This window comes from Oncorhynchus masou, chromosome 28 (assembly GCF_036934945.1).
Source record: "Oncorhynchus masou masou isolate Uvic2021 chromosome 28, UVic_Omas_1.1, whole genome shotgun sequence".
NCBI lineage: Eukaryota > Metazoa > Chordata > Actinopteri > Salmoniformes > Salmonidae > Oncorhynchus > Oncorhynchus masou.
In genome coordinates this window covers 87,948,355-87,962,008 of record NC_088239.1, presented here as the reverse complement: position 1 = coordinate 87,962,008, position 13,654 = coordinate 87,948,355, and the positions used below count along the sequence as shown (strand labels likewise).

Here is a 13,654-nt window from a genome sequence, read left to right as displayed (position 1 = left end):
CTCTCTCTCTCTGTGTGTGTGTGTGTGTGTGTGTTTAACCTGGTTTTAACTGTAATAAAGAGGAGCCTTGTCGTTCACTGTGGACCCTGTGTTTTACATTGTAATATTGTCTGAAATCAAACCAGTCATGATGAACTTCCTCTTACCCAGATAGAACATGTACGTTGCCGTGACGAAGGCCATGAAGTAGATCCCGGCAGCGAAGGACACCATGCCAATGATGATGAGGGTGACGTCACTCACCCATCTGGACATTACCATGACACCCAGGAAGCTCGTCAGGAAGACCAGGAATCCGGCGGCGTTACCGTAACCTACCTGTTGATGTGTTTGATTTAACCAGAGCCCACTATAACAATAGTTAATTGTCTCACAACTCTGGTTTGAAAATGTGTTTTAATGGATGTTTTAAAATGTTACCCTCTGGGACCAAATGCACTAGCTTGGATCTGTTGGTGCTGTCTTTCCAACTCCTTGTTAAACATGTTTGGTATGACAGGGCCAGAAGTGGCATGATGGCACAACAGACCAGCACTCAGGCTACAAATCCACACACATATTTTAACCCCCCCCCCCAAAAAAAAAAATCTAATGCATTTCAACTCACCTGGGTGGCGTTCCAGTTCAGTGGCTCCTTCATCTCAAAGGTCACCAGTATCTCCATTCCTCCTCCCACCGCCACGTCATATAGAATCCCACCCGCAAAAAGAAGCAGAATGTTGAGAATATTCTTGGAATATTGCATGTCGATACCGTTAGTCTCGTTGCGCTCCTGTGCGCTTGGCGAGACAGTTGGCATTAGAAAGATAAACATTGTGTAGACGAGACACACAAAGTAGAGGAAGACACTCAGGCTCACTAAGACTGTCCCCTGTTTAAAGTCCACACTGTACAACTGGAAGAGGTGCCCAGACACCAAACTACCGATGAGTCCAGCTATGCCATAGACCAGCTCCATTTGCATCATGTGGAGAGAGCGGTCCTCCTCGGTGGAGGTGAGCGACACCAGGGCCATGACCCCGGCCCAGTAGGAGCAGAACCCGCCGCTGAGTCCGTGGACCACCACCCCGCCGAACATAGCCTGTATCGGGAGATCCATCACTATGACCAGGAGCAGGACCACTCTGGAGACCAGGTAACCCACCAGAGGGATCACGATGGGGATCTTCCGGTACCCCAGGTCACCTACCTTGGATGGAAGAACAAATTAATGAAATAAAAAATTAATAAGTGAAAGCATTTCTTCAGACGTATATAAAATACGTATAGTTGTTCAGCAATTTAAGTAGGTTACAACATAAAGTAAAGTCTGGCAAGCATTTCCAAACACAAAGTCTACACAGAAAATGTGTGGCTGTTTAAATCTCGGTGTTGAGGCAAAACGTGTTATATCTGAGTGTTGATTCTAGTGGGGTTAACACCAGTGTTCTATCTGAGTGTTGATTCTAGTGGGGTTAACACCAGTGTTATATCTGAGTGTTGATTCAAGTGGGGTTAACACCAGTGGGATTAAAATTGAAACCACCTGCAGGGAATAAATAAATAAGTTTTGTTGGTACTCGACTGTGTTGAGTTAATTTCCGTTAATCTTTGGGTGAAAAAGATATGGGAGGGGTCTCATCATATTGTCCAGCATACTTTGTTTCAGGTTGCTTTATAGAATCGTTGTATTTTTTCTTTAAATCTATTCTTCTGCACATTGATTGATTCATTGATATTACACTACAAAAAGATAAATAACAAACGTTTCTAAATTAATCCAATCTGTAAGTGGTGTGGCTTACTTCACCCGTTGAGATAGTTGTTCCAGTTTAGATGGTTTAGGCGGTCTCATTTATCAATCTTACCTACCTTGGTAGTCATTCTAACTGCAGTTGCACATATTTAAAAGTTCCAATTGTGTGCAATCTTAACTCTGGCTGGATTCCAATAGGACATATATAACTCTTTGCAAGCCATCATAATGTGACTTGCTGATGTGGCCTGCAAACCAGGAGTTTCAGACCCCTGTGATAGTGCAAAACTAAGCTGTCGTTGTATGGTATTGATATTGAGCGAACAGACTAGAATTTTAGCAAGCAGGAAATTAGCCATTTTCACTATATACCACAGCCACAAAGTCAGAACGGCTTTCCCAGTTTGACAAAAGATGCTACTCTGGTCGGACAAATCAATATCAGAATATCACAATACTGTCGGATAAGTAATACTGTCAAACACTAAACTTTAAACACCTGGATATATTATGGACATTTTCTGAAATTACAATGGGAAAAAATGAAGAAAGAAAATCCCGTGTAGCACTTTTTAAATCGGAATTTGCAACACTCATGGTGTTAGGGACACAAGACTCTTTGGCTTGTTAGTTTAACACTATTTGGATTCAAATTTCATTTCCACATTTAACATTGTGGGTGTAAAAATTCCAATCGAAAAATTGCTGACTTACCTTGGCTAAGATAATGGCGGGTAGGATCGGAACGAACTTGGATAGCATATTATATATCATGTAAAAGTTGGACATAGCTTTCTGCCGGCTGTCCTCGGTGGGGGTTGGATTAAGCGCATCAGTCGCAATGGCGCATTGCTCTTTTACCACCATCTGCAAGCCGGTGTCGAAAAACGCGCTCGCTATTTGGGCACATAGGACCACTGGCTCGATGCGTTTACGCAGTGTCCCCAATGGCAACATGATTAGTCCCGATAAAAATCAACAGGTGGTGAAACAACAAGACCCACCAGACTCGGTGTAATTTATCTGATCCCTGCGCCAAACTTCACCAAGGACTGCCACCTGAGTCTGTTGAAATGTGCTAATCACGACCCGACCCATTCACCCCCTACAGCAGTTCCGTGTTTCAAACAGAGCCGCCGAGTAGGCTACATACATGATGACAAAAGACTGGATTGGACTGGGACGACAGTTTAGGGAAGTTAGCTCAGGTACAATATTTATTCTGCACGAGTAACATTACAATATCTTTGGTTCAATGGTTTTGTCTTAACAACTATTTCGATGTCAGTACACCAATGTAGATCTGTATTCAATTTGTGTCGCTGAAGAGTTACAGATTGCGCACAAGAAATGTAAAGGTGATTTTCGTTTGAGCCGATGTGCAGCGTTTACCGGTAATGCAGCCTCTGCAAGGGGTGGGGAGGGACAGCGTGAAGAGTGTCCCACCTGCGCCACCGTGGGAACAGCCTATATCAGCTCTGTAAAGGCTATGTTTAATCCAGTGGTGATTTTATCATGTAAATCTTGGCGGGGCAAGCTCCCCCATTTTTTAGATGCTTGCCAGCAAAGCCACTGCATAACACTGAACAATATATTAGTTGCTCTATAATGATCAGTGGCGGTTCTCGCCAGTATTGCTCCCTGGGCGAACCAATCACCAATCTGCACTACGAACTGTAATTTTTTATTCAGACATTAGGAACAGCACAAATAAATAATATTAACATTTAAAACTATATAAATATATATACAAAAATAAGACCCATAAATATCAAAAAGTAACAAAGTCAAAGAGAAACAAATTGTAGTATATAAATACAAAATAAAAAAGAGAATTGAATTATTACATAAATAAAATGAAAAATACATAAATAAAACAAAATTGCACAAATTCTACATCACACAAATAGAATAACACACTTATAAAGAAGATAACCTAACTGTTGCACTTCAAACAAGAAACACACCAGAATAAATTACACAACGAATTGCATTACTAACTGCATTAGTACTGTACAAAATTAGAGGTGCGCTATTTGATAGATTCCCCCACTGCCTCTACCTCGGGCTTCCGTTGGGGAGACCTGAGGTCACTGCTCCCCCTACCAAGGGCTTCCATTGGGGAGACCTGAGGTCACTGCTCTCCTTACCTCTGGCTTCCGTCGGGGAGACCTGAGGTCACTGCTCCCCCTACCAATTGCTTCTGTTGGGGAGACCTGCGGTCACTGCTCTCCTTACCTCGGGCTTCTAGTGGGGAGACCTGCGGTCACTGCTCTCCCTACCTCGGGCTTCCAGTGGGGAGACCTGAGGTCACTGCTCTCCCTACCTCTGGCTTCCATTGGGGAGACCTGAGGTCACTGCTCCCCCTACCTCTGGCTTCCATTGGGGAGACCTGAGGTCACTGCTCCCCCTACCAAGGGCTTCCAGTGGGGAGACCTGAGGTCACTGCTCTCCTTTCCTCTGGCTTCCAGTGAGGAGACCTGAGGTCAATGCTCTCCTTACCTCTGGCTTTCAGTGGGGAGACCTGAGGTCACTGCTCTCCTTACCTCGGGCTTTCAGTGGGGAGACTTGAGGTCACTGCTCTCCTTACCTCTGGCTTTAAGTGGGGAGACCTGAGGTCACTGCTCTCCTTACCTCAGGCCTTCAGTGGGGAGACTTGAGGTCACTGCTCTCCTTACCTCTGGCTTCTAGTGGGGAGACCTGAGGTCACTGCTCTCCTTACCTCGGGCTTCCAGTGGGGAGACCTGAGGTCAACCTAACCCCCTCCCCCTTCTCATACTTCTGAGTGTGAGATCTTCCCAGGCAATAGCCTGCCTATCTCACAAGCTAGAATCAGAACGCACATTCCAACAAGGTTAACTGACACACTGTCCAACATGGTGACATGATATCATTGACATGACGTGCAAATGAGCGATAGAAAACCGATCACGCAAATGTCACCATTCTAATGTATTTATGTTATTAATATTATTATTTTGTGCGGGCGCTCCATGCCGCCCGCGGCAAGATGCCACCCAGGGTGACTGCCCATGTCGCCTATACCTAAATCCGCCACTGATAACGGTGACAAACGGTGCCCACAAACTGCTAAGGCCTACATAAAGCTGTCACAACAGCAGTCCCAACAGCAGAGTCCCAACAGCTTACCACTGTTACACCTGGCTATCAGCAGAGCCTTGTCTGGAAGCGAAACAGTTCATTCAGCCTCATAGCTGATATGGCTGACTTGTTTATTAAACAAATATGGTTTCTTCTGATAATTGAAATGTTAGAACTATGGCATAAGGGGTCATGGCATCCCAACAGCGTATGGAGACCTTCCATAAGGCTCTGTAGTAGCTCCTCATGTCTTCCAATAGTGACTCCCTGCATGGAGACAGTGTGGTGGAGATGGTCCGAGTCTGCTGGGTCTGTCATGGCCAGTTCGTACTATAACGACTACAGGAGGCAGATGGTTCGAGTCTCTGATATTTATGAAAATACAAGGGGCAGGAAAATAGGCAGGTTGAGTACAGGCAGAAGTTCCTTAACCAGGTCAGAATCTGAAAGTTACAGGGGGCAGGCAGGCTCGAGGTCAGGGTAGGCTGAATGGTCCGGCAGGCTCGAGGTCAGGGTAGGCTGAATGGTCAGGCAGGCTCGAGGTCAGGGTAGGCTGAATGGTCAGGCAGGCTCGAGGTCAGGGTAGGCTGAATGGTCAGGCAGGCTCGAGGTCAGGGTAGGCTGAATGGTCAGGCAGGCTCGAGGTCAGGGTAGGCTGAATGGTCAGGCAGGCTCGCTCAGGGTAGGCTGAATGGGCAGGCAGGCTCGAGGTCAGGGTAGGCTGAATGGTCAGGCAAGCTGAATGGGCAGGCAGGCTCGAGGTCAGGGTAGGCTGAATGGTCAGGCAGGGTAGGCTGAATGGTCAGGGTAGGCTGAATGGTCAGGTCAGGTCAGGGTAGGCTGAATGGTCAGGGCTCGAGGTCAGGGTAGGCTGAATGGTCAGGCAGGCTCGAGGTCAGGGTAGGCTGAATGGTCAGGCAGGCTCGAGGTCAGGGTAGGCTGAATGGTCAGGCAGGCTCGAGGTCAGGGTAGGCTGAATGGTCAGGCAGGCTCGAGGTCAGGGTAGGCTGAATGGTCAGGCAGGCTCGAGGTCAGGGTAGGCTGAATGGTCAGGCAGGCTCGAGGTCAGGGTAGGCTGAATGGGCAGGCAGGCTCGAGGTCAACCTGGGGTCAGGGCTAGAAAACAGGTCAGAGAGGGCTAGAAACAGAAAAAAAACAGGAGCACGGAAAAACACTCTGGTAGGCTTGACAAGACAAGACGAACTGGCAACAGACAGAAAAACAGAGAACACAGGTATAAGTACACTGGGGATCACAGGGAAGATGGGTGACACCTGGAGGGGGGCGGAGACAAGAATAAAGACAAGTGAAACAGATCAGGGTGTGACAATATTTGAGGTTCTTCAAAGTAGCCACCCTTTGCCTTGATGATAGCTTTGCACACTCTTGGCATTCTCTCAACCAGCTTCACCTGGAATACTTTTCCAAAGATCTTGAAGGAGTTCCCACTTATGCTGAGCACTTGTTGGCTGCTTATCCTTCACTCTGCGGTCCAACTCATCCCAAACCATCTCAAGAGGGTAGAAACTCCACAGGGTTAGAAAGAGGGTAGAAACTCCACAGGGTTAGAAAGAGGGTATAGACTCCACAGGGCTAGAGAGAGGGTATAGACTCCACAGGGTTAGAGAGAGAGGCTATAAACTCCACAGGGTTAGAGAGAGGGTAGAGACTCCACAGGGTTAGAGAGAGGGTATAGACTCCACAGGGTTAGAGAGAGGGTAGAGACTCCACAGGGTTAGAGAGAGGGTATAGACTCCACAGGGTTAGAGAGATAGACTCCACAGGGTTAGAGAGAGGGTAGAGACTCCACAGGGTTAGAGAGAGGGTAGAGACTCCACAGGGTTAGAGAGAGGGTAGAGACTCCACAGGGTTAGAGAGAGGGTATAGACTCCACAGGGTTAGAGAGAGGGTATAGACTCCACAGGTTTAGAGAGAGAGTATAAACTCCACAGGGTTAGAGAGAGGGTAGAGACTCCACAGGGTTAGAGAGAGGGTAGCGACTCCACAGGGTTAGAGAGAGGGTATAGACTCCACAGGGTCGAAACGGCGCCAGAAGACCTCAGTGTGAATTTTATAATCGCAGCACAGAAGGTTTATAGGGCAGGATGAGCCACAGTCTAAAGGATTCTTGGCCTTTTTAAGCACAAACTAAATAGTTGCCTGGGTAAGTATCTGGGGCAGTTTCTGATTAGAAAAGAGTTCATTTTACATTGAGCTGATAATAGGGGATAGTTTAGAGGAGAATGATTTATATAATTCTATAGAGAAGCAATCCGGTCCAGGAGATTTACTGCTCTGCATGGACTGGATTGCCGGAGTAGCTTCCTCATCACTTATTGAAATCCATGAATCTATGTGGGATTCATGATTCATGAATCCATGTTGGTTTGTTCATCTGAATTGAGACAGGGAATGTCCAGATTGTCTAGAAATGCATGTATACGAGATGTCAGGAAGAGCCTCTGACGTGTAAAGAGCAGAGTAGAATTGCTCAAATTGATTGTTGATTTCTTTAGGATTGGTAGACGTTAAATCAGCTGCAACACAGATTTCAGGTATGCTAGCAGTGTATTGTCAAAGCTGGTGAGATATGTTTTATTTATTTTACCTTTATTTAAGTAGGCAAGTCAGTTAAGAAAAAATTCTTATTTTCAATGACGGCCTAGGAACAGTGGGTTAACTGCCTTGTTCAGGGGTAGAACAACAGATTTTTACCTTGTCAGCTCAGGGATTCAATCTTGCAACCTTTCGGTTACAAGTCCAACGCTCTAACCACTAGGCTACCTGCCACCCCATAATAACTTGCCAGCTTTCTCTCCATGTTCATAAAATGTCTGCCTCGACTTAAATTGAAACTGATCTGTTTGTTTAGTGGAAAGATTGTCAAATTCCGTTTTGGTGGAGCAGTCTCTCTTTGTAGAGTTCAGGAGTTGGAGAAGAGGCACATCTGTTGTCCACATCTAGAATGTGTTGAGGTCAGAGGCCCAATCAGCGATGCGGCCAACCATTCAGCTGCTTTAGGAATCCAAGAAGCCATTTCCTGAAATAGACACAAATACAAACCTACAACAACACAGAAACTGGGGAAGGTAACAAGGCACATCTAGAATGAGTTGAGATAGCTCCGATAAGCGTTGAGTGCTCTGTTTGTAGAGTTCAGGAGTCAGAGAAGAGGCACATCTAGAATGAGTTGAGATAGCTCCGATAAGCGTTCAGTGCTCTGTTTGTTGTCATACGCTGTGTATGAAATCATTTGTCCCTTAGATATGCTTTTAACGACTCCCACACAGTAGAATGAGACGCGTCAGGGGTGACGTTCTGTGATGATCTGTAAAAAGACATCAATGTGAGTGGATATGTATTTTTTTAAGATAGTAGCTGTCCAGCCGCAGCTAGTTGGTCAAAGCTAATTGTGCCATGTACTGTAAATAAAATACTATTCAAAATATATTGTCCTTGTGAGAAGGACGAATAATTGTCCTTTAAGAATACAGGAAGAATAATTGTCCTTATTGGCAGCGGGTTGGCAGCATGTTTCTAACCAAGAGATGAGCTCACTAGTTAGTTGGTCCTTAGTCACTTTAGTATGGCTAGTGTAGGGTCAGGGGCAGAGTATGGGCCTAAAATGACTAGTTAGTTGGTCATTAGTCACTTTAGTATGTCTAGTGTAGGGTCAGGGGCAGAGTATGGGCCTAAAATGACTAGTTAGTTGGTCCTTAGTCACTTTAGTATGTATGGCTAGTGTAGGGTCAGGGGCAGAGTATGGGCCTAAAATGACTAGTTAGTTGGTCCTTAGTCACTTTAGTATGGCTAGTGTAGGGTCAGGGGCAGAGTATGGGCCTAAAATGACTAGTTAGTTGGTCCTTAGTCACTTTAGTATGTCTAGTGTAGGGTCAGGGGCAGAGTATGGGCCTAAAATGACTAGTTAGTTGGTCCTTAGTCACTTTAGTATGTCTAGTGTAGGGTCAGGGGCAGAGTATGGGCCTAAAATGACTAGTTAGTTGGTCCTTAGTCACTTTAGTATGTCTAGTGTAGGGTCAGGGGCAGAGTATGGGCCTAAAATGACTAGTTAGTTGGTCCTTAGTCACTTTAGTATGGCTAGTGTAGGGTCAGGGGCAGAGTATGGGCCTAAAATGACTAGTTAGTTGGTCCTTAGTCACTTTAGTATGGCTAGTGTAGGGTCAGGGGCAGAGCATGGGCCTAAAATGACTAGTTAGTTGGTCCTTAGTCACTTTAGTATGGCTAGTGTAGGGTCAGGGGCAGAGCATGGGCCTAAAATGACTAGTTAGTTGGTCCTTAGTCACTTTAGTATGTCTAGTGTAGGGTCAGGGGCAGAGTATGGGCCTAAAATGACTAGTTAGTTGGTCCTTAGTCACTTTAGTATGTCTAGTGTAGGGTCAGGGGCAGAGTATGGGCCTAAAATGACTAGTTAGTTGGTCCTTAGTCACTTTAGTATGGCTAGTGTAGGGTCAGGGGCAGAGCATGGGCCTAAAATGACTAGTTAGTTGGTCCTTAGTCACTTTAGTATGGCTAGTGTAGGGTCAGGGGCAGAGTACGGGCCTAAAATGACTAGTTAGTTGGTCCTTAGTCACTTTATTATGTCTAGTGTAGGGTCAGGGGCAGAGTATGGGCCTAAAATGACTAGTTAGTTGGTCCTTAGTCACTTTATTATGTCTAGTGTAGGGTCAGGGGCAGAGTATGGGCCTAAAATGACTAGTTAGTTGGTCCTTAGTCACTTTAGTGGCTAGGATGGTCAGGGGCAGAGTATGGGCCTAAAATTATTTTGGCCCTGGTTTTATATGTCTTCTGTTCACCAGAATGGGCCTAAAATGACTAGTTAGATCTTTAGTATGTCTAGTGTGGGTCAGGGGCAATATGGGCCTAAAATGACTAGTTAGGGTCCTTAGTCACTTTAGTATGTCTAGTGTAGGGTCAGGGGCAGAGTATGGGCCTAAAATGACTAGTTAGTTGGTCCTTAGTCACTTTAGTATGTCTAGTGTAGGGTCTGGATAAATGGGCCTAAAATGACTTCTGGTCCTTAGTCACTTGATGCCTAGTGAGGACATCCAAGTATGGGAATTGACTAAGTTAGTTGTCTGTCACAGCTCCCTAGTGTAGGGTCAGGGCAGGATGGGCCTAAAATGACTAAGTTGGTCCTTAGTCACTTTAGTATGGCTAGTGTCAAGGGTCAGGGGCAGAGTAATCGGGCCTAAAATGACTAGTTAGTTTCCTTAGTCAGTTTAGCTATGTCTAGTGTAGGGTCAGGGGCAGAGTATGGGCCTAAAATGACTAGTTAGTTGGTCCTTAGTCACTTTAGCATGTCTTTTGTCAGGGTCAGGGGCAACCTTGGAAAATGACTAGTTTTGGGTAGTTGGGTCATCACTCTGAGTCACTTTTGTTTCCTGTCAGGGGCAGAGTATGTAAAATGACTAGTCCTTAGTCACTTTAGTATGTCTAGTGTAGGGTCAGGGGCAGTCCATCTTTAGTTGGTTGACCTTTGTGTATGTCTAGTGTAGGGTCAGGGGCTTGAGAAAAATGACAGTTAGTTGGACTGGCACTTTAGTATGTCTCGGTCAGTGGGATAGTGACTCCAAAATGACTAGTCAGTCTGTTCAGTCACTTTATGATGGCTACCAGGGTCAGGGCTAGGTATGGGGTCAAAATGACTAGTTAGTTGTCCGGTGAGTCACTTTAGTAAAGGTCTGCTCTACTGAAGACTAAAATGACTGGTTAGTTGGTCCTTAGTCACTTTAGTATGTGTGTAGGGTCAGGGGCAAATAGCCTACACAAATGGGCTGCTATTCAAATTAAATTAAATTAGTTGGTCCTTCAATATTCAAGGTCAATTAAATTAAATCCAACTTGTCACTTTTGTTTGGCTGTGAAATGTTTTCAGAGTATGGGCCTAAAATGACTAGTTAGTTGGTAAACTCTAGTATGTCTTGAATGATCAGGGGAGATATAATTTGATATTTGGTCCTTAGTCACTTTAGTATGTCTAGTGTAGGTTCACCAGCGTATGGGCCTAAAATGACTAGTTAGTTGGTCCTTAGTCACTTTAGTATGTTTGTAGGGTCAAAGTATGGGCCTAAAATAACTAGTTGTTGGTCCTTAGTCACTTTAGTATGGCTAGTTTGGGTCAGGGGCAATTGGGCCTTGACTGTTAGTTGTCCTTAGTCACTTTAGTATGTCTAGTGTAGGGTCAGGGGCAGAGTATGGGCTAAAATGACTAGTTAGTTGGTCCTTAGTCACTTTAGTATGTCTAGTGTAGGGTCAGGGGCAGAGTATGGGCCTAAAATGACTAGTTAGTTGGTCCTTAGTCACTTTAGTATGGCTGGTGAATCAGGGTGAGTGTGTGGGCCTAAAATGACTAGTTAGTTGGTCCTTATCAGTGTAGTATGTCTAGTGTAGGGTCAGGGGCAGAGTATGGGCCTAAAATGACTAGTTAGTTGGTCCAGTGACTTTTTATGTCTAGTGTAGGGTCAAAGACTGTAAAATGACTAACAGTTGGTCCTTATCACTTTAGTATGTCTAGTGTAAATAATAATAGAGTATTAGTCACAAAATGACAGATTTTGGTCCTTAATCACAAAATATGTCTAGTGTAGGGTCAGGGGCAGTATAACTGGGCCTAAAATGACTAGTAGTTGGTCCTTACTATTTAGTATGTCTAAGGGTCAGGGGCAGAGTATAAAATGACTAGTTAGTTGGTCCTTAGTCACTTTAGTATGTCTAGTGTAGGGTCAGGGGCAGAGTATGGGCCTAAAATGACTAGTTAGTTGGTCCTTAGTCACTTTATTATGTCTAGTGTAGGGTCAGGGGCAGAGTATGGGCCTAAAATGACTAGTTAGTCTATTCCCCTGTCCACTTGGGTGGAGGTCCACTGTAACCTATTTTGGCCCTGGTTGGATCATGTCTTCTGTTCACCGAAGGAAGTAGTGATCTTTAGTACTGCTGGGTAGAGAATACCGAACTTGGTGTCCTTGAAAGCGATTTAGGAGCCCCCTCACCTCGTTGAAGGCTGAGCTCTTCTTCATGATTGCTGCCGTGTAGTCTGGATAAATGTAACCTATTCTGGCCGTCCCATGCCTAGGAGGACATCCACTAGTGGAACCTAAGATTCCCTCCCCATCCGTGCGGACCGTAAGCCTCTGAGTGCACGGTCAAGGGTGGGAGTGTCCCCCTCCCCTAGGATTTCCTCCACAGTTTAGCTATTCCCAGGGTAGGGTCTATCCGCCTACGGCCTCGATTCGCCCCCCCGGGTCCCCCAGCACTGTCTTTTCTCAAGGTCCTCAACCTTGGAAGATAGTTTGACGATATCTGATGATGTTTGGGTAACTTCCCGGGTCATCACTCTGAGTATTTCTTCTGACGTGTTTCCTGTCCAGGTCTTCTGTACTGGAGTCCATCTTAGTGTTGACCTTCTGTGGCCACAGAGGACCTTGAGAAAAGACAGCGCTGGACTGGCTACTTGTGCAGCTCGGTCAGTGGGATAGTGACTCCACCTTAGTCAGTCTGTTCAGACTGAATGATAGCCACCATTACCACGGCTAGGTCGGGGGGGGGGTCAGAGTGCGTGTGCGTGTCCGGTGAGCCCGAGGCTTTAGTAAAGGTCTGCTCTACTTAAGACTATGATGGGTCTGGGCTGTTGTTTCCTCATTGTGTGATGAAAAAGGCCAAATAGCCTCTACACAAATGGGCTGCAATATTCAAGGTCAATTAAATTAAATCCAACTTGAGAGATTCCCCTGGTGTCCTGAAGCCCTACTTTTGTTTGTGTGAAATGTTTTCTCCACTGTTTAACACAATTTAAACTCCCACTTGAATGATGCTGAGATATAATTTTGATATTTGCCCCACCCAAACGCCGGTTCTCCAGCTGTAACCTAATCACCCACTTCCATTTTTTGTTCAAACCCCTCAATAACTGTTGTCTGCTAAACTAGGATCATCTGTTTGCATCTGTAACCAATTCCCCTGTCCAGTTGTCCAGTACACCAGTGGTGTGTGTGTGCGTGTTCCCCTGAAACAGTGTGAGTGCGTACTGTGACTGAATCAGTGTGAGTGCGTGTGTGAGAGAGGGTGAAACAGTGTGAGTGCGTGTGTCCCCTCCCAGAGAGGTGAATCCAGTGTGAGTGTTCCCCCTCCCAGAGAGGTGAATCAGTGTGAGTGTTCCCCCTCCCAGAGGGTGAAACAGTGTGAGTGCGTGTGTGTGAGAGAGAGGTGAATCAGTGGGAGTGTGTGTGTGTGAGAGAGAGGTGAAACAGTGTGAGTGCGTGTGTGTGAGAGAGGGTGAAACAGTGTGAGTGCTGTGTGTGAGAGAGGTGAATCAGTGGGAGTGTGTGTGTGAAGGAATCAGTGTGAGTGTGTGGATAAAGGTGAATCAGTGTGAGTGCGTGTGTGTGAGAATTGAATCAGATGAGTGCGTTGTAAAGTGGCAGTGTCCAGTGCGTGATGTGAGAAGGTGAATCAGTGTGAGTGCGTGTGTGATAAGAGGTGAATCAGTGTGAGTGTGTGTGTAAATGTAAACAGTGTAACCGTGTTCCCCCTGAGAGAGGGTGAATCAGTGTGAGTATTCCGCCTGAGAGAGGGTCTACTCAGTGTGAGTGCGTGTTCCCCCTCCCACTAGGGTGAATCCAGTGTGAGTGTGTGTGTGTCTGAGAGAGTCTGAATCCACTGTGAGTGTGTGTGTGTGAGAGAGAGGTGAAACAGTGTGAGTGCGTGTGTGTGTGAGAGAGAGGTGAATCAGTGTGAGTGTGGGTCTACTCCACTGAAACAGTGTTGCCCCTGTGTGAGAGAGGGTGAATCAGTGTGAAC

The 13,654-nt window shown here is 45.8% G+C and overlaps 1 protein-coding gene across 2 annotated transcripts in view; it reads right to left on the bottom strand.

The window, feature by feature from the left end:
* Positions 1–2,875, bottom strand: part of LOC135518453 (solute carrier family 46 member 2-like) — a 41,523-nt gene extending 38,648 nt beyond the window's left edge. For both annotated transcript variants that reach the window (XR_010452156.1, XM_064943629.1), the window contains exons 1-3: positions 2,450–2,875; positions 608–1,189; positions 147–318 (exon numbers count right to left, since the gene is read on the bottom strand). Coding sequence is in view for 1 of the 2 variants with exons in the window: in XM_064943629.1 (XP_064799701.1) it covers positions 147–318; positions 608–1,189; positions 2,450–2,692 (997 nt within the window). In the remaining variant the exon portion in view is untranslated. The remainder of the gene's footprint in view (positions 1–146; positions 319–607; positions 1,190–2,449) is intronic.
* Between the last annotated feature and the right edge of the window lie 10,779 nt (positions 2,876–13,654).